General features: G+C 45.9%; 1 protein-coding gene and 1 long non-coding RNA gene across 9 annotated transcripts in view; one reads left to right on the top strand and one right to left on the bottom strand.

The window, feature by feature from the left end:
• The window catches only part of plxnb1b (plexin b1b), a 130,006-nt gene that overhangs the window by 106,315 nt on the left and 3,618 nt on the right, over positions 1-20,073 (top strand). For 7 of the 8 annotated variants that reach the window (XM_035631523.2, XM_035631527.2, XM_035631525.2 and 4 more), the window contains 16 exons: positions 1,001-1,243; positions 1,402-1,581; positions 2,607-2,755; positions 6,546-6,646; positions 8,697-8,914; positions 8,998-9,176; positions 9,269-9,335; positions 9,954-10,100; positions 10,223-10,388; positions 16,306-16,409; positions 16,538-16,622; positions 16,939-17,120; positions 17,635-17,795; positions 18,458-18,605; positions 18,804-18,868; positions 18,994-19,069. In XM_035631523.2, coding sequence (XP_035487416.2) covers positions 1,001-1,243; positions 1,402-1,581; positions 2,607-2,755; positions 6,546-6,646; positions 8,697-8,914; positions 8,998-9,176; positions 9,269-9,335; positions 9,954-10,100; positions 10,223-10,388; positions 16,306-16,409; positions 16,538-16,622; positions 16,939-17,120; positions 17,635-17,795; positions 18,458-18,605; positions 18,804-18,868; positions 18,994-19,069 — 2,271 coding nt within the window. The remainder of the gene's footprint in view (positions 1-1,000; positions 1,244-1,401; positions 1,582-2,606; positions 2,756-6,545; positions 6,647-8,696; positions 8,915-8,997; positions 9,177-9,268; positions 9,336-9,953; positions 10,101-10,222; positions 10,389-16,305; positions 16,410-16,537; positions 16,623-16,938; positions 17,121-17,634; positions 17,796-18,457; positions 18,606-18,803; positions 18,869-18,993; positions 19,070-20,073) is intronic. The other variant, XM_035631526.2, reaches the window with a different exon arrangement.
• LOC118309417 lies at positions 10,224-16,585 on the bottom strand. Its single transcript, XR_004793480.1, has 3 exons — positions 16,479-16,585; positions 11,423-11,574; positions 10,224-10,420 (listed from the first exon to the last, which is right to left on the bottom strand). It is a non-coding gene; the product is annotated as an uncharacterized LOC118309417 (long non-coding RNA).

Below are 20,073 nucleotides of genomic sequence, written 5' to 3'. Positions count from 1 at the left end.
CTGCGGGGGTCATGTCCACTACACTTGTCGGTGTGTCTTTGCTGCTACGCTGGAATTAAGGTTCTCAGTCGCTATGATTTCCATCAATTAGATTCCAGAGAGGCCACGCATGAGATCAGTGTAGATCTCCACCACCTCCTCTGCTGACGGGGCGGTGCCCGGGTTTACGTGCGCATGCGGGTCTCCCGACTCGCGTTCTGTGTTCTCTTGCACGCCCTGGTGCAGGTTTATCGGAACGGTGCGCTCTTTTATCCCTTTCACCAGCCCCGTCCAGACAGGAGGTCTCTGTGTCGCCCCACTCCTCTCGTCCCCTCCACTCCAAGCGTTGCACCTCACCTTCCTGTTCCGAGGGCTTTACGGACCTGATGTCGGTGCACTCACAGAGGCATTACAGATGGTGGTGCTTAAATATCATAATATCACTTATTTAGCTGGCATTGAGGGTCAAAGGTATCTACACATTATCCACCTTTTTACTTGAGAACCTATTGGAAGCGACCGCACGGCAGGAAAAAAGTGGCTTCTGAAAGGTAGATGGGGGAAAATGACCAGAACAAGAAATAAAAAATCTGATTCTCTCTTCTTCTTCTTTTTTTTTTTTTAAAAGACAGTGGCAAAACTAACCATTGACTCTTTTTCCTCATTCAATTCAATTCAATTGTGACAGCACATTGTAATTTCTGTAAGGTGTCTATTCATTACCAAAGCATTTATCAGTTATACAGTTAAAATGGGCTAAAATGTGGATAATTGCGTTGAAGGCAGATTTAGGGTGTGACCCTACATTTTCTGCTTGTGCCCCTTAAACTTTACTTCAGGGGCTACAGCGCTCCTAGTGAAAAAAATTAGTCTGGAGCCCTGGTGAGTGTGTGTGTGTGTGTGTGTGTGTGTGTGTGTGTGTGTGTGTTTATGTGTAAGTTTGTTGAACAGAATAACATATGTGAAAAGCAAACTTCTCCCTTTACCGAACGTCTTCTCTGCACCCTCCATGTCTCATCAGTTCATGGAACGCTGTGAGGTGAACTCCTCCTCCCTGATCCTGTGCCGCTCTCCAATGGTGGACTCCTCTATCTGGGGGTCAAAGGTCACAGTGGAGTTTCTCTTGGACAATCTGCGCTTTGACTTCAGCAGTTTGAACCCTCAGCCCTTCAGTTACGAGCCCAACCCCGTCCTACGCTGCCTGAACCAGCAGGAACCGCTGAAGGCCTACCGCTACAACCCCGGTAGCTTCATCCAGCTGGAGGTCAGTGGAGAGGCAGTGACACTTGGGCAGTTCTTGAAATCTTAGTTTTAATAACTGAGGACTGAAAAACTATCGATCCAAATTATAAAAGAATTACATATAATTAAAAAAAAAATGAAAGTTTAGTATATTTCCATTAAATTTCCACGTGTTGTCAGGGAGAAAACCTAGACCTGGCCATCACTAAGGACGAGGTGGTGGTGTTGATCGGGGAGGGTGTGTGTGCTGTGAAGACTCTGACCAGAAACCATCTGTACTGCGAGCCACCGCCTCAGCAGCCCGCACCAGGACCCAACCGCAAGAAACGAGAGGGCTCTGACAACCTCCCGGAGTTCACAGTGAGTTCACCTGCTTTCACCTTCTACTCCACAGAGAAAGTCAGCTGGGTGGGGGCAGTGTGAGCACCTGACAGGACAGTCACTGCTGCTGGAAGCCTCTTACTGTTTAGTCAAGGGAATTTGAGTGGTATTCTGAAACCCAGGTGGCAACACGAATCTCAGCACGTCTTGCTAACATTTCTCAGTAGATGTCACGAACCACCTGAAGCTAAATCTGACAAGACAGAGATGCTTTTCCTCCCAGGGAAGGCATCTCCCATCAACGACCTCTCCATCACCATTGAGAGCTCTGTGGTGACCCCTGCTCTAACTGCAAGGAACCTGGGTGTGACTCTGGACAACCAGCTGTCCTTCGCTTCCAACATCGCAGTGACAACCCGCTCCTTCAGATTCATCCTCCACAACATCAGGAGGATACATCCTTTCCTCAACGAGAAGGCGACGCAGGTTTTGGTGCAGGCTCTTGTCATCTCACGATTTGACTACTGCAACTCCCTCCTAGCTGGTACTGCCGACATATGCCATCCGACCTCTGCAGCTCATCCAGAATGCAGTGGCCCTTGGTCTTCAACCTACCAAAATTCTCAGACATTACACCGCTCCTCCGCACCATGCACTGTTTTCTGGTGGTGACTTGAATCCGATTCAAGGCACTGGTACTCGCCTACCGCTGCTGCGAATGGCTCAGGCCCTCTACATCCAGGACATGGTCAAACCTTACACCCCACCCCGTCCACTCTGGTCTGCTATGCCCTCACTACGAGAAGTGGGCAGCCGCCCCTCATCTAAATCTCGTCTGTTTTCCATCCGGGTTCCTCAATTGTGGTACGAGCTCTCCATTGACATCAGGACAGCAGAATCCTTCAATGCTTCTGTTGCAGACTGAAAACTCATCTGTTCAGACTGCACCTTACTCCCTGAATTTATAATTAAGAAAAAAAACATTCTAATTGAGCACTTATGTGCTCTACTGATTCTTGCACATTTGCTAAATGAATGTCATGTCATGTATTTGTGTGTTTTAGGTCCAAATGGGCAACCTGAACTTTTCTCTTGGAAAGGTTCTGTATGACAACCTCAGCCTGTCCACTTTCCCCCTGGAGGCTCAGATTGGCGTCGGAGTCGGGGCGTCCATAGTGGCCCTCATTGTGCTCATCATTGTGCTCATCTACAGGTCAGTGGGTAGACTCAATGTGTGTGCAATTGTGTATTGATACAGAAAATGACATAATTTCTGACTGTCCTTGTGTGACCCAGCCCAAGCCCAGACTAAAACTCTGTAGAACATCTGTGGAGACCTGAAGATGTCTGATACAGCCACCAGTAGATGACTTAGGCCGTTTGTCAATGTGCGTTCTTCTCTGTACTTGCGTTCTCGTGTTCTCGTGAAACGTCATCAGTCTCGGTCAAAGTACTGTTCACATGCAAAGAACGCATCAAGCCAAGAACGGTCCACATGCCCGGATGTTGTTCTCGCCGCCTCCCCTTTACCAAGGATGCATCAGAGGAGACTTGTGTGTTCTTGGGAAAGCCAAGTATCCCAGAATGCATTTTTTTCGACAACCAACGGCAGCAAGGGGAAGGACAAAAGTCACAGCCGTAAGTTAAAACTTTTGAAAAAAATCTGTTGTTGTGTCCCGAAATGTACTTTAAAGATGTTTTGAGGCGAGAATATAGTTGTTTTGACTTTATATCTACGGTCGATTTATCAAGTTAGAGCTTATTAAAACAATTGCTCCGACGTTTTCGGAGTTGATAAGCGGCCTCGTCGACCATCCAGATGACCCGGGCGGTCAGCGCTCTCGGTCCCGGCCGAGAGCAGCCTCATCTTGGCAAGTCCTTGCAGAGGGCCCGCTGGATTTATCGCAATTCAACATGAGCTATTTTTCCGTTTTGGGTAAATCTGACGATCAAGCGCTGGTCTCAGAGCTTATAGGTATTTTCTCTAATATTTTTGTCAGAGGGCAAAGTTAACGTTTATAGTTTTAGATGTTTATTTAATTAGAGGAGCTGTGGTGAGAGGAGAGGGGGAGAGCAGAGCTGTGCCTGTCTCTGTCGGACACACTTGTAAATAAGTTGTAAATAAATACTGTTCATGTTCTTATTTAACCAGGAGATTCATTCTTGGAAAGCAACGGTGTCTTATATGCTGTGTATATATATTTGCAACCAAACAAAGGAAATCCCAAAGTTCTATAATATACAGTGATATACATTTTTTCTTTACATTAAAATTCACATATTAAATGTTTGCACAGTCACCAAAGTTTTAATCTGCTTTGTTTCGTGTGTCTGTTTAGGTCTCTTCTGTGAATCTTTAGGAGGAAGAATCCTGATGTGGCACCAGCAACATGGCAAAACGCCTCATGACCAGCAAGACGAGCAGCTGGCCTCCACCTCATTCACCTCCTCCATCTCCTCTGGTTTGGGGAAATGAGTCGCTCTGTGCAGGACGGTTGTCATTTTCTGCACAGCAGCATGTTGCTGCTGTTCCTGGAAGCCTGAAGGTTTTACATCAACTCCAGAAAAAAACAGCTCGGCGAAGACACATGATGATTCAGATGTGCAAACCTTCGTACGTGACGTTTTAGAGGATTTTAGTGTTGTTTATTCTACGTTGTTATTATATTTATTGCTTACTTGTGTCTTTATAATTTTATACCTATTCATTCAACTTTTTAATAAATTTAACTTTATGAATTGTCTGATATGAATTGTTGATAAATACCGGAATTTAATGTTCCTCTAACATCTGACCTGTGTGGTCAGCTTGAGATATTTCTGTCTTTCTTGATAAGCAGTGTAATCGCTCAGGTCAAAAAGTACGTACCGAAAAATGACTAATGATGTATGTGAAACAGATGAGGTACAGGTACTTATTACGTTTATATAAATGTTTGTGGGTCTAATTGTACGAGTCCTGTTTGCGTTCCAAGAAGACAAACAACAGGAGGTACGTAATGAATACATTATTAAAATACCAAAACTCTGTACCTGTCAGTTTATTAGGTACACCTAAAGCTGAAGTAATGCAGCATTCCTGCCTCAACCAGTTTTTAATATGTTGCTTTTTATGTTATCAGTTTTTGAGTGTTGGCTGTCCGTCCCATATGAATAGTATTCATACCCTCTGAGTATAGACCAAATATTAGAAACACCTCTCAGTAAAACTCAGTAAAGTTCAATGGCAATGATTGTGATGTTGTGGATGATGGGGTTGTACACAGTATATACATATATATTTGTGTGTGTGTGTGTGTGTGTGTGTGTGTGTGTGTGTGTGTGTGTGTGTGTGTGTGTGTGTGTGTGTGTGTGTGTGTGTGTGTGTGTGTGTGTGTGTGTGTGTGTGTGTGTGTGTGTGTGTGTGTGTGGAGGAGGAACAAGATGGCGGACGTGACCCAGGATGTCACGTGGCGCCGGAGAAAGGTGGGGCGTGAGACCCCAAGTTAAACGGCGGCTACCTTTAAACATGTGACTAACAAAGGAGAGATCAGGGACGAAGTTAAGAAAGAAAGGGAAAGTGATCAAAGCAGCTGTAAGGCTTATACGATGATGACTGAGGTCCAGCACCTGGTCTGTGTGACACAGGGGCACAGCGGCTCAGCTGGTGAGCCGGCGCGTCTCTGGTCTTTAAACTGACGACAGAGTTCAAACACGATGGCAGAGCAACACACAATAGTCTGACACAAATCCCAGTCAAGCGACACTGTTAATAACGCGGTTATTATAGCAGCCATAGCCAGCATTGTGTGTGTGTGTGTGTGTGTGTGTGTGTGTGTGTGTGTGTGTGTGTGTGTGTGTGTGCGTGTGTGTGTGTGTGTGTGTGTGTGTGTGTGTGTGTGTGTGTGTGTGTGTGTGTGTGTGTGTGTGTGTGTGTGTGTGTGTGTGTGTGTGTGTGTGTGTGTGTGTGTGTGTGGACAGTATTAAACTGCATTAGTTTTTATATTGGTGTACCAAATGAACTGTGAGGTCTAAATATATGGGTCTACCCATATATTGTTTAAAAAATGCATATTGTTTAGTAATGCTACAATATGTAAATATATCACATAATATTAGTATTGAAAATAAATGCTATATGTAGATATCGGATATTTGTATTAAAAAATGGAAATGCTACAATGCCGCATCTCTCCATTCTCAACTGTATCCTGGCTGGCAAGTACGCTCCTGTTCCCACTGTACAATGACCGAACTGTGTTGAATGTACTCCTGAGTTGAACTCCCAAGTACGTTCTGGGAAAGAACAGGAGTACATACTTGCGTGCTTTGGTATTGAGAAACGGCCTAAGCTTCACCTTTGGGTACTGTAATGTCGCCCATCTTACAGTCTATGGATTTATTGCATTGACCACCTGCTTAGTGACATTTTTGCCAGTATAATTCATGTACTACAGACCTGTAGACAAACAATACCATTAAACACTGTTACACCACTGTTCATGACGTTTTTCAGAAGGAACACATTAGGAAATGTGGTTTCAGGACATCAGTGTAGATGTTGCTATTACCAGTGTCTCCATTGTGTCCCAGCTTGACCTTGTGATAAATCCGGGTTTTTTTGCTGGACCTGGACAGAGACAAAGATACTGGACATATCCAGTGAACTGGTGGGCTCAGGGATCCCTTTCCTTAACTAACGGCTGTACACCAAACTACATGTACTACAGACCTTTAGACAAACAACATCATTAAACACTGCCCATGATGGCACTTTGACTTCATGTGATGTCATGACATTTTTCAGAAGGAACACGGTTTCAGGACATTTACCTGTGGCTATTACCAGTGTTTTCATTGTTTCCCAGCTTGACCTTGTGATAAATCCGGATTTTTGTTTGGGAGTTTGTTTGGCCAAATTATAACTTTTTTATAACTCCACTGCATTCCCATTAATCCACTATAGAAGTGGTCTTACCAGCCCACTCTCCTCTTCCACTCCTGACCATGTCTGTGTCTGTCAGGAGGAAGAGTAAGCAGGCCCTGAGAGACTACAAGAAGGTCCAGATCCAACTGGAGAACCTGGAGACCAGTGTGAGAGACCGCTGCAAGAAAGAGTTCACAGGTAAGAAAGTGTGAGATGAGTGAAGTTACACGACTGAGAGACACGGAAGAACAAGAGGGTTTGTTTTAGTTTGTGGAGGCCAATCGATCGGCTTTGTTATCACAATCTCCTGAAATGATCCCATTTCATAACACTTTATGGATCAAATGTCTGTCAGATCCCACATGCCAGCTGCACAGGAGTTTAATTTTAGTCCACCACCACTGTCCAGTGTCTCTTAGGGCGCAGTCACACTTGGCCCAAGGCACGATCGCTTCTTGCTTATCTGTCATCATGTCATAATACGACACACGCATTGATTGACATCATCACAATGCATCGCTTTGTTTCTAAAAACACACGGCCTTGGTTGGGTTTCAGACACAACCGGGCCACTGCCGGGAAGTGTGCCAGGTCGCACTCACACTGGTCAAACAAACTAGACTTTGGCCGTGAATCGTGCTTGGGCACGGTACAAATGCCAAGTGTGAGTGCGCCCTTATTCTCAGTGCAGTTTGCAACACAACATTTGAATATTGTTGTGCATCGGTTTGCGCTAATTTGGTTATCAGCAATAATGAATGATTATCAAAGATAATTATGAATAATTAAAATCAATAGAGCTTATTAATCAATGTTAATAGCAACGGGGCACAACAAATAGTCAATTCATTCTCAACAATTAAAGGTGTTCACTAAAAATGTCCATATCTGGTAGATATGAGCATTTATGAAGTGAACAGAAGGTGTGAATCCGAATGCTGACTTTAGCAATATCAATGTTCAATTAATACTACTTTTTATCAACAAATGTCTATTATAAGCTAAGCTAGAAATCATATATCATATGATCATGATATGAAAAGACAAAGTGTTTGTTTGTTTGTTTTTTTTGTGTGTGTGTGTGTGTGTGTGCGTGTGCGTGCGTGCGTGCGTGCGTGCGTGCGTGTGTGTGTGTGTGTGTGTGTGTGGGAGGAGGAGGAACAAGATGGCGGACGTGACCCAGGATGTCACGTGGCGCCGGAGAAAGGTGGGGCGTGAGACCCCAAGTTAAACGGCGGCTACCTTTAAACATGTGACTAACAAAGGAGAGATCAGGGACGAAGTTAAGAAAGAAAGGGAAAGTGATCAAAGCAGCTGTAAGGCTTATACGATGATGACTGAGGTCCAGCACCTGGTCTGTGTGACGCAGGGGCACAGCAGCTCAGCTGGTGAGCCGGCGCGTCTCTGGTCTTTAAACTGACGACAGAGATCAAACACGATTGCAGACACAAATCCCAGTCAAGCGACACTGTTAATAACGCGGTTATTATAGCAGCCATAAATGGTCCGTCCTCGGCTGCGGCGAGGCGGGAGCTGTGGCGCTTCCTAGCGACTGCCGTTGCGCGGTCCTCAGGGTTCGGATCTACCGGTGGTCGAATCGGTTGAAAGACTGTGGGTTCAGGTCTTTCCTTCTGCAGGGATCAATCAACAGAGTGTTCCGTCTCAACGGCTCTTGCCTCGGTACCGGTGCTGTGTGTGTTTCCAAACGCACACAAGGAAGAAAAAAAAAGGCGGATTCCGGTTCATCCAGCGAAGTCGGGCATCCTGGGGCCTGGTTCAGCTGCGTGCACAGTCAATTCTTCCTGGTTTCTAGAGTAAAAGTCGCAGTGGACGAAGTCTAAGTTAGAAGTGGTTACCTCCTTTGTAGGACAGAGGAACCCACCTGATCAAAGCGGGTAGTGTACCTGGAGTGGATGAGTGGTGGGCATCGCATTCTATCATAGAGTCTGTGACATCACGAGACCCCTCACGGTGCTGTGCGGGTCTCTGCCAATGAGGGATGCGAGTTGGGCTGTGTCCAAATCACGCCGCCAGGTGGGAGATGCGGGGTTGCCACGGGGGTCCAGGGGTCTTTCTTTCCTTTGTTTGCTTCTTTCTTCAGAAGACCATGCGGTAATTCAGGCTTCTGAGATGCAAGCGGGCCGCAGTTCTCATATACCCACAGTGCCTGTGCACAACAATATAATATACAGGAGAAGCTTAAAACCTAACTAGACCCTCTGACCCCTTTTCATTCACCTTATCACAGACCTGATGACAGAGATGATGGACATGTCCAGTGACCTGGTGGGCTCAGGGATCCCTTTCCTTGACTACCGGATGTACGCCGAACGCATTTTCTTCCCAGGCCACCGAGAGTCGCCGCTGAGGCGAGACCTGGACGTTCAGGAGTGTAGGCGGCAGACGGTGGAGCATGGCCTGGTGCAGCTGTCCAACCTGCTTAACAGCAAACTCTTCCTCACCAAGGTAGTCATCCTCACCATCAGCTTTCTAGAGACGACCCACATGTTTAGCAGAGGGATAACATGCCCTGTCTTTTTGCTCTCTAGTTCATTTACACGCTGGAGAGCCAGCGGACCTTCTCTCCCAGAGACAGAGCCTATGTGGCCTCTCTGCTGACGGTGGCGCTTCACGGAAAGCTAGAGTATTTCACTGACATCCTCAAAACTCTCCTGAATGATCTGGTGGAGCAGTACGTGGCCAAGAACCCCAAATTGATGCTGCGAAGGTAAGAAGGAGGAGGGTAAAAAGTGCGGCTGTGGCTTCAAGGTGTTTTAAATATGTTTTGCAGTTTTACAACCTGTGTGTTTTTCTCTGTAGAACAGAGACAGTGGTGGAGAAACTGCTGACAAACTGGATGTCCATCTGTCTCTACGCTTTCCTCAGGGTTAGTCCTCACATATGACATGATTTTATATTTCTGCTTCAGTGATGAAATAACACAGTAAGAATTCTCAATCATAAGAGATGCTTTGGTTTTCAGTAAGTAACAATTGAACAATTTCACAAATGTACTACATAGAGATGTAATGATGTTAGTTTTTTTCTTACCAAGACTCAGATGAGAAGATCAATACCAGATTCATATCTGTATATAAATATGAAGGTGGAGCTTTTCTGTTTCCTCCTGTGTTTTCAGTCTGTGTGCTAAGCTAAGCTAACAGACTGTTGGATGGAGCTTTAATGTATAGATGTGAGAGAGTCATTGATCCTCATATCTAACTCTCAGCAGTGTTTGCTAAAAATTTGAAGTTATCCAAAGTAACCAGCTGATTATTAGTACAGAGACTATGAAAACAGGACACTCACCATTTAGAAAGATAGAATACATTTATTACCATAACTTCCAGAATAAACAAACTTTCCAACCGATTAAAAGAAAAATTATAATTTAAAGGAAATAAAGGAGAGTCCTCGTCATTTGAACCCTTCATGCTCTCCTGCAGAATGTGGTTGGCAAATTCTAAGTGTGTGTGTATGTGTGTGTGCGTGTCCGTGTGCGCAGGACTCAGCAGGAGAGTCGCTCTACATGTTGTTCAGGGCCATAAAGCACCAGGTAGATAAAGGACCAGTGGACGCTGTTACTGGCAAAGCCAAGTACACCCTCAATGACAACCGGCTGCTGCGTGAAGACGTGGAGTACAAGACCTTGGTGAGGAGAACTTTGACTTTATATGAAATAATTTATATCTAATTAAGGAATCTGCGATGCGCACTTGGACCCTCAGGAAGTTTTTTAATATTCTCACACCACCCCATTTTCATCTTGTGCAGACTGTGAATGTGTTAGTGCAGGGCGGAGGCGTTAATGAGACTCAGCCGCTGCCCTCCAAAGTGCTGGACTGTGATACCATCACACAGGTGAAGGAGAAGCTGCTGGATCAGGTATTCAAGGGTACCTCCTTCTCCCACCGACCCCATGCTGACTCACTGGATCTGGGTGAGAATCCATTCACACCACATGGCACCTGACTGTCAGAACAGATACATTTTTAAATTGAAAGTTTAATATGTTAGTTCTATACATTGAAATGTCAAAAAACAACTAGACCTTTGTTATATATTACATTACTTAACAATCTATTTTAAGCAGATGAAGGATTTTAGTCATCAGACATCTGGATCTTAAGTTATTAGAGAAACAAGCTGAACAGATGTTTGCCACAGCGCAGTCCCTCAGACCTCAGTCCTGTGTTCACCACACACAAGGTGAAACGGCTTCATTAAGTGGTTGTACTTGGTTTAATCACCGGGCCATTTGCTTTGGAGAGGAGAAGACCTCAGTGGATAATTAACGCGTCAATTGCCATGATCCCACGCCAAGTCATGAGCAAACTCTTTTGTTATTGTTGTAATTGGAAGTGGCTAAAAATTACATAAAATGGCTTTAAATCCATTCAAGCATTTTTGCAGTAGAGACTTAATTCTGTTAACATAATGTGAGAGAAATTCTACATATGCCTCCAGGGCTCTTTTTTCACATTAGTTAAGCTGTAGTGCCCTCTACAGCTGGACAAGAGGAAATAAAGGGATGTTTCTTCCTGTTAAAAGAGGGTTCTATTTCATCCCTGCTGACCGCCAGAGGCGGTGCTTTAAGCCCTGAATATTTCCTTTGCGCATGCGCAGTTCGAATATGTGTACCAACAATGTGACCTGGATGACCCGAGAGAGGCTATATCTTCCAGTGTCATCAGAGGTTCTGTTCCCTTTTTCTTTAGCGTACAGTTGCATTGCATTTTCATAGCATTGGCTAAAAGCTAACGCAATAAAACTTCTAATAAATCTCCGTCGCTGGAAGCCCTGTGAGCATTTCGGTCGGAGCAGTGACACTTGTTCGAGTGAAAGAGGGAAGGTTAGGAGTTAGAGAGAGGGGAAGAGAGTAGGATATGAAGAAGTTGTCAGAGACATGGAGAGGCGTGACAGAGAACTCAGTGGAAGAGCAGTTTCTGTTGAATATAAGATTGAGTTGGTTACCAGCTTTGTTGGGGGGGTGGGTCAGGAGTTAGCCAATTCTCGGTGAGAGCAAGAAAGTCCACGGACAGCGAGAATGCATAGCCAGAATTTAACTCGGCCTTGCGGGTTGCAGACTGGCAGTTCCACAGGCCCCCTGTGACAAGATGCTGGGTCTGTGTGGACCGGGAGGGGTAGATAAGATTGGAAAGATTACTGTGCTTGGGTACGTGGTCTAAAGTATCTATGAACAGAGTAGTGTACAGGTTTGGAAAATACACATGATAAAGATCAAAAGATACTCGCTCGCACTCGTCCTCCCACGAAGGACTCCTCAGAAAGACTCCACATCTTTGTCTGATTTGTCTTCGACTGCGCTGAAGCTGCCGCTTCAAACAAATGTTGGCTTTTATACACAAGTGCTGATTGCCAAAGTGGTTACAGGGGTGCTGACCACGACCCGCAATTAGTTAGGCATTCGAATCACCTGGCTAGAGAGCAATTGAAACTACCTCTCCCGAGAGACAGCTGAACTGTAACAGCTTCCACCTTAGTCAGTGGAGATAGATTTCTGAAATGGATTTAAAGCAACAATTACATTTACTTAGATTTAAGTCAACTAGGCCAAATTGTTAAATCTAAAAACAGGCAGAGCACTGTCAAGCTGGGAAATGCCAGTTTCAGAAACTAGATAAACTCAATCACAGCAGAACACAGCTTAGAATCAGTCAGCGAAGACAATTGAATAAAACAAGATTAGATCTAAATAACTAGATAATTACTGAGTCTAAATCAGGGATACTGATCACAGCAGAACAGTTTAGAATCAGTCTGTAGAGACAGTGAAATAAAACATGGCATTTTAAAACTAGAAGATAAGAAAATCTAGCTCAAGAATACTGATCACAACAGAACTTAGCTTAGAGACAGTCTACAAAGACACACTGAAAACCAGAAACATCAGATAGAGCACATTTAAGCAGAAAATGCCATTAAATATACTCAGTTAATGTAGCAGTCTTTGAGTAGAATCCCAGATGTCAAGATGCACACAGCCCTGAAGGTGAAGGCAGCATCTGCTCTTCCCGCTCCCGGTAGTTGTTTTGCTTTATTTACATCAAGTTGGTGGCTGTGTTTCGCCGAGGCTAACTTTCTTACAGCAGTTTACAACCCTGATGGTGAAGGCAGCGTCTGCGCTCCCCGCTCCCGGTATTAAGTTGTTTGCTTTACTTAACATTAAGTTTGTGGCTGGGTTCCGCCGAAACTAACTTTTTATAGCGGTTTACAACCATGACGGTGAAGGCAGCGTCTACGCTCCCCGCTGCCGATATTTCTGTTCTACTCCAGTTCTACTTAAGTTGGTTAGTTAGCCTCCTTCCCCCAACCTACGGTTTTGTAGGCCAGTATAGTTGGCGATCATATTCGACCCGAGCTAACTGGTTCCATATTGACTAATGTGTATGAGTTGCATACACAGGTACATGCATCAGGCATTTAGGGGTTTCTAGACTGGTTCAGGTTCAATCCTCGCCAGGCCAGTTGCCGTCTGCCCCACCTAGGCGTCCAAAACGTCGGGCTGAGGCTGCTGCTGCAGCTCCCCCCTACAGGAAGAACATGACATCAGGAGATAAACTTTATTCAGAAGTGAATCAATTATCCGCCGAGCTGGCCGAGATGAGGTCCCTTCTCCTTAGTCCCCACTTTGATGCTCTCTCGGAGGAGGCGGAGGGTCTACTCCAACCATGCCCAAGTCGGTCCCAGAGGATGATGTTCTCTCTCTGGCAGCATCAGCCTTTCATTTTCACGAGGATGACGGCGACAGAGCCTCCGAAGCCTTGGATCCAGGCTCCAACTCCTCGGCCCAGAGCTCACTGAGTGAGACAGGGAACAGCTCCATGCAGGCCATCATGTGCATGGCCCTGGATCGCCCTCAACTTACTTCCTTGTCACAAAAAAGACCAGCAGATTCCGTCCGATCTTGGATCTGAGGGGACTTAACAGATACCTGAAGGTGTTACCATTACACATGCTCACTACAGCAGATGTTCTGCGAACTGTCACTCAGGGAGATTGGTTTGCTTCCATAGACTTGAAGGATGCCTACTTTCATGTCCCAATTGCTCAGTACAGGCAGTTTCTGTGTTTTGCCTATTGAGGCACTGCCACTGGCAGATCAGCGTACTCCCATTTGAGCCTCCCTATCTCTGAGGGTGTTCACCAGGTGCATGACGGCAGCCCTTGCACCTCTGCAGTCTCAGGGCATGAAGATCCTGCCATACCTGGACGACTGGCTGATCTGCGCGCCATCCCGTGGCCAGGTGGTCCAGGACACATCTCGTCTTCTCTCCCACATGGCCAAGCTGGGCCTAAAGGTAAACCAAGAGAAAAGTTGCTTGTCCCTCTCAGACCACCACCTTCATTGATGTGGCCTTAGACACGACAACCATGAGTGCCATTCCATCCCCTCTCCATGTGGACAACATCATCCACTTCTTTGCCCCTTTCCAAAAGGGCAGGTTATTGCTCTACATCATGTTCCTGCGTCTCATGGGCAAGCTAACATCAGTATCGACAGTTGTCCCATTGGACTTGCTGCGTCCAGACAAGAGATTGTCACCACAGATCCCTCCCTCTCAGGGTAGGGTGCAGTCTCGCAGGGCAGAACAGTTCAAGGATGTTGGTCTGTGCAGGACTGCATTGAACCGCAATGTTCTAGAGCTGCGGGCGGTGCACCTAGCTCTCAAGCAATTATTTCCATACCTGAGAGGAAGGCACGTGCTTGTACGGTCAGACAACACTTCGACCGTCTTCCCTATCAACCAACAGGGTGGCCCCAAGTCTGCACGGCTGCTGCAGGTGTCCCAGGACCTCCTGACGTGGGCAGCCCCCCGTCTGACCAGCCTGCGTCACAAGCCTCCTCCAGGGGAGTGGCGCCTCCACCCAAAGGTGGTGCACTCAATCTGGGACCTCTTCGGCAGAGCAGAGGTGGATCTTTTTGCGTTAGAGACGTTGAACCTCTGGCCCCCATGGTTCTCCCTGACAGAGATGACCAGTCCACTGGGCCAGGATGCACCGGCTCACCCTTGGCCCAATGGTCTGCTGAATGCCTTTCCACCACTTGCTCTGATTTGGCTGACACTTCAGGAGGGTCACAGGATGTTACAAGTGGCCCCTTCTGGTCAGGCAGGACATGGTTCTCTCTGCTCTACAGACTTTTTTTGCGGCACACCATGGCGCCTCCCAGACAGGAAAGTCCTACTGCGCCCGAACTGCTGCTGAACAGCTGCATGGACACTGTCAGGCAGACCATTATGAATGCAATAACGCCGTCCACCCGCCTGGAGTACGACAACAGGTGGAAGCTATTCTGCCATTGGTGTACAGGCCGCAGTGAGGACCCTGTTCATTGCTCCGTTCCAGCCATCCTGGAGTTCCTGCAGTCCCTCTTGGACGATGGCAGGTCTCCCTCTACCCTGAAAGTGTATGTGGCAGCAATATCATGTAAACACAATAGGGTTGACAACGGCACAGTGGGTAGTCACAACCTGGTGTCCCTCTTCCTGAGGGGGGCTCGGAGGTTGCATTCCCCATGAGCCCCAAGATCTCCACCATGGGACCTGCCCCTGTTGCTGGACGCTCTACGCCAGCCTCCTTTTGAGCCCTTGGCACGGGCAGAGCTGAAATGGATATCGTGTACGACTACATGCCTACTGGCCATTATCTATGCAAAGTGTGTCGGTGAGCTACACGCCCTGTCAGTAAGTGCCTCATGTCTGAGGTGGAACCCAGATGGCTCAGGTGTTACTCGATGGCCGAACACTGCATTCCTGCCGAAAGTGCTGTCACACTCACACCTGAATCAACCTCTAAGGCTTGCACAGTTTAACCCCCCACCAAGTGAGGAAGGGGATAAGACAGAAATGCTGTGCCCAGCATGGGCCCTGAGGGCCTATGTTGCAGCTACCGCAGGCATTCGGCGGTCAGAACAACTGTTCATCTGCTATCTGGCGTGAGGTGCCACTCTACTAGGGGCATTTTGAACGTCATGGGCTGCCCTGAGAGGTGTACCCCTGGAGGACATATGTGCCGCTCCAACATGGGCATCGCCAGGCACATTCTCCAAGTTATATAGGGTCAATGTTGCCATTCCCCATCCACTGGGGGTGGTCCTCCTTCCAGGTTCTCCTGATTCTCCTCAATGAGGTGGGTATTCAGGATTCCTCGTGACTCTGCTGGTATGAGTCATTCAGTGCTTAAAGCACTGCCTCTGGCGGTTTAGCAGGGATGAAATAGAACGAAAGTTACGAATGTAACTACTGTTCTATGAATCCCGAATGACCGCCAGAGCACTGTCACTCGGAATCCTCGTGATCTCGCAAGAAGATTCCGTCGGGACAGAACCTCTGATGACACCGGAAGATAAAGCCTCTCTCGGGTCATCCAGGCGTGACATTGTTGGTATACATACTCGAACTGCGGAAAAAGGAAATATTCAGTGCTTAAAGCACCATCATTCGGAATTCATAGAACCGTAGTTACATACACATAGCTTTCGTTTTTTTCTCATCCACAGTCGCCAAGTGCTTGCTCATTGTGGCATTTGTTGAGTTTTCCCTGTAATATTTTAATATTGACCCCACTATACAGTGTGTTGAGACAATGTATGTTGTGATTTGGTGCTATACAAATAAAATTGAATTGAATTGAATTGTTACAAGTTTTGTAATGCAGTCTTCCACCCAAGTTGTCACTGCACTGGAATTAACACTAAGCACTTAAAGTGGCCAAATCCAATAAGTTAAGCTTGTATCTCACTCTTTTTTGCGCGCACACACACACACACACACACACACTCAAACATGCTTATACACGGGTTGCTGATTGTGTAACTGTTGTGTCTTGTTCAGAGTGGAGGTCTGGTGTGGCCGGACATCTCATCCTGTCAGACGAGGACTTGACATCTGTGGTTCAGGGCAACTGGAAGCGCCTGAACACGCTGCAGCACTACAAGGTCAGAGGTCATGCTCCACTACGCTACCACGCTTCCTTTGAAAAGAAAATGCAAACATGTTTCACTCACTCAAAGTAAAATTGTGATTGGTAGTTCCAGGTTCCTAATTGTTTCTTCTTGCTGATCAGGTCCCAGACGGTGCAACAGTAGCGCTGGTCCCTCGCCACAACAAACACATTCACCATGACAACCATGACTACATAGCAGGAGAGAGTGAGTTCGCATGAGAACAGTATTATGTAATAATTAATCAAGTTCACTCAAAAATGCTTTCTGCTTCAAGTCTCCTAACGGAATATAAACAAACCAGCCCCCTGTGTCTGACTTCAGTATTAATATTTCTATATGTTATCTGGGCAGCAGAAGTTATTGAATGTGCTCTGCACTGGTAATCGGCTGCTTGGACCGTGAGGAATATATCCCTAGTTGTTTTGTTTTTTTTAATGAAATGAATGGGCATTATTTATATCTCTGATGGTGAAGCATAGGATATCTGGCCAGTCAGTCGTACTATATAAAGATTGGAAAGCATTGACCTGTGCAGAAACACCGATGCTGGAGGATGCAGATGAAGGTGGAGTGCGGCTGTGGCATCTGGTGAAAGCCAGTGAGGAGCCAGAGCTGCCTAAACACCGCAGAGGCAGCTTGAGGGAGAGGGAAAGGGCCAAGGCCATCCCTGAGATCTACCTGACCCGCCTGCTGTCCATGAAGGTAAACAAAATTATGCACACAGGCACACAAACATCAAGCTAGTCTTAGTTTGATGTCTATGTTTGACATGATACAAACAAGTCTAATTGCTGGTATAGTGAGATTCAGCTTACAATTATAATAATCATACAATCATGATATCTGTATATATGTATACATATATACATGATTTTAGACTAGTGGCACTCACATCTATTACTAAAAGGTTGACCAGAGGCTGTATTCACAAGAGATCTTATCGGACCCGTAAATGACACATGACAAATGTAATGGTTCCTCTTCTGAAGAGCTGCTCACAAAGCTGCTGATAATGAAGAACAAAGTGAAAAGAAGATCAGCGAGGGGGCGGGGTTTGACCGTGATTGCTATGGATGACATCATGTTTTACCAGTGGAACAATGTTCACAGTAATATGTGTTTGACATGTGACCAGTTTGAGTTCATAAATACATGGGAATGTAAGAAGGAAAAAATCAATAGTTAGATGTGAACTCTCCTCTTCCTCCTTCTTTAGGGCACATTGCAGAAGTTTGTAGATGACCTGTTCACAGTGATCCTTAGCACCAGCCGTCCTGTCCCCCTGGCTGTCAAATACTTCTTTGACCTGCTGGACGACCAGGCAGGACAACATGGAATCTCCGACCCTGAGACAATCCACATTTGGAAGACCAACAGGTACAGAGAGAAAAATGTACACATAAAGCGGGGCTGTGAAAATAGATTTTCCTGTTTCATTTCTATAGTGCTGAATCACTACAGACATTTTCTCAAGGCACCGTACAGTTAAAAGACCTTACACTATTATAGAGAAACCCAACGGTTCCCTGAATAGGGACACTCTTTCAGCATACTGTACACAATTACACAGTTCACAGTAACTACAATTAATTTTTGGTCTAACATTAAATATAGAGAGGGTGTCTGCCTTTATGAGTCAAAGGACATGACCTGATCAAAAATAAGTCCAAGGTTCCTTACAGTGGTACTGTAGGCCAAGGTGCTGCCATCCGAACATAAGAATGAAAATGTTTTTGTGGTAGAATCTGATAATATATAGATTGAAAAGTATTGGTCCTAGCACAGCACCTTGTGGAACTCCATGACTAACTTTTGTGTGCATGGAAGAGTCGTTCCTTTAATCACAATGATATGTTCTAGTCTCTGTGATAGAATCTTGTGATCAAGGGTGTCAACTGCTGCATTCAGATCCAACTGGACGAGAATACTGTCCACTGTCTGAGCTGAGGCCATGAGGAAGTAGTTGGTGGCCTTCAGCAGTGCTGTTACTGTGTTTATGAGGGAGAGGCATGATAATAATATCTCCTCTGTTTCTTCAGTCTCCCTCTGCGCTTCTGGATCAACGTTGTGAAGAACCCTCAGTTTATATTTGACGTCCAGGCGTCAGACCATGTGGACGCTGTGCTCTCTGTCATCTCCCAGACATTCATGGACTCCTGCACCATCGCTGAGCACAAACTGGGACGGGTGAGGAGGATTGTGGGGACTCAGGAGGGAGCATGAAGAAGCTTCTTGCACATAATACTGAAATGAAATATCAGTTATTTCACATATATTGTTATATTTTAAATAGCTGAGGCACTTGACTGTGTTTCAGTTGCAGGTGATGATTTCATTTTTTAAGCGGTCAGGTGGTTCTCATTCTTTTTGTTTGAATTTAAACAGGACTCCCCCATCAACAAGCTGCTGTATGCCAGAGATATTCCCAGATACAAGCAGATGGTAGAAAGGTGGGTTCAGCCTTAATTAAAGCCTGATCTTTAACTGTTCCTCGGAGAACACGAGAGATTTTAAAGTCAAAATCTTTTGAAAGCTTAAAAGTAATCTGAACTGTTGATGTCATTCTCTCTTTCAGGTACTATGCTGACATCAGACAGACCATCTCAGCCAGTGACCAGGAGATGAACTCTGCCCTAGCTGAACTGTCCAGGGTGAGAGCAGCCACACCTCCCAGCCCACACTGCAGAGGAACACACACAGTGACGCATAAGCCGCTTTTCCACCAAAAGTACCTGAACTATTAGTTCCTGGAACTACTCTTCCAGGAACTAAAAGGATCCTGTGGCCCATTGTTGTCTGATTTTCCACCGCGGCCTGAAGTCCTGGGAAGCTTATGCAAATCAGACAAACGACAAATGGAAAAGCAGTTTTGTTTTGCAACTCCCTTTCGAACTCCCGTTGGATATCGTCCTCCTTTTTAAGCACTGTGGCTTTTCTGTAAAATACACAGATGATGGTGGTGATCCGCATGGTAGAAAAGCAATGACTGTAAATGCAGCGGTGTGTGTGTGCGAGAGGGGGAGAGTGAGAGAGAGAGACGGCGGGGAGAGTGTGTGATGACACGCATTTTTTATTTTACGTGTGTGATGACTCGCATATTTTATTTTAAGATTTTATTTAAACACCGGACTTGAAGGTTGTTTTCATTTAAGACCAAGGGGCAAAAGTGCTCTGCTTTATCTTTTGGAAAGCAACGTTATACTTCTCTTTTTTTTATTGTTGTTGTTGATCCGAAAAATTATCCGATCCCTCGCTCAAAAGCCGCGGATCGATCCGAACCGTGAATTTTGTGATCCGTTGCACCCCGAGAGAAAATGCTCAGCAGAGCCTGCACCTCATCGTCGGTCCATCTATCGCCGCTTCTCTTCTGCGTGTCCATGACGACGTGCAGTGAAAAAAACAAAACAGTAGTGAGCTTGCAGCTGCACACCGGCTTTCAAACACAGCGGGTTACATAAAATGCAGCGAGTACTCGACCAATCACAATTCTTCAGCACTGCAGCCCTGCCCCATGGTTACTGAACCTTCGGTTATGCTGTGTTCCAGTTTATCTCAGAACTCGGAAGTCGGGTTTATCGTTCCAGTATGATCTCAGAAAAAATCACCAACCCGACTTCAGGGGGGGTTGGTGAGTTCCAAGGTAAACTGGAACGCA

Source organism: Scophthalmus maximus, chromosome 6, assembly GCF_022379125.1.
Source record: "Scophthalmus maximus strain ysfricsl-2021 chromosome 6, ASM2237912v1, whole genome shotgun sequence".
Taxonomy (NCBI): domain Eukaryota; kingdom Metazoa; phylum Chordata; class Actinopteri; order Pleuronectiformes; family Scophthalmidae; genus Scophthalmus; species Scophthalmus maximus.
Note: the sequence above shows the minus strand (reverse complement) of the source record. Positions and strands in the feature narration are given on the sequence as shown.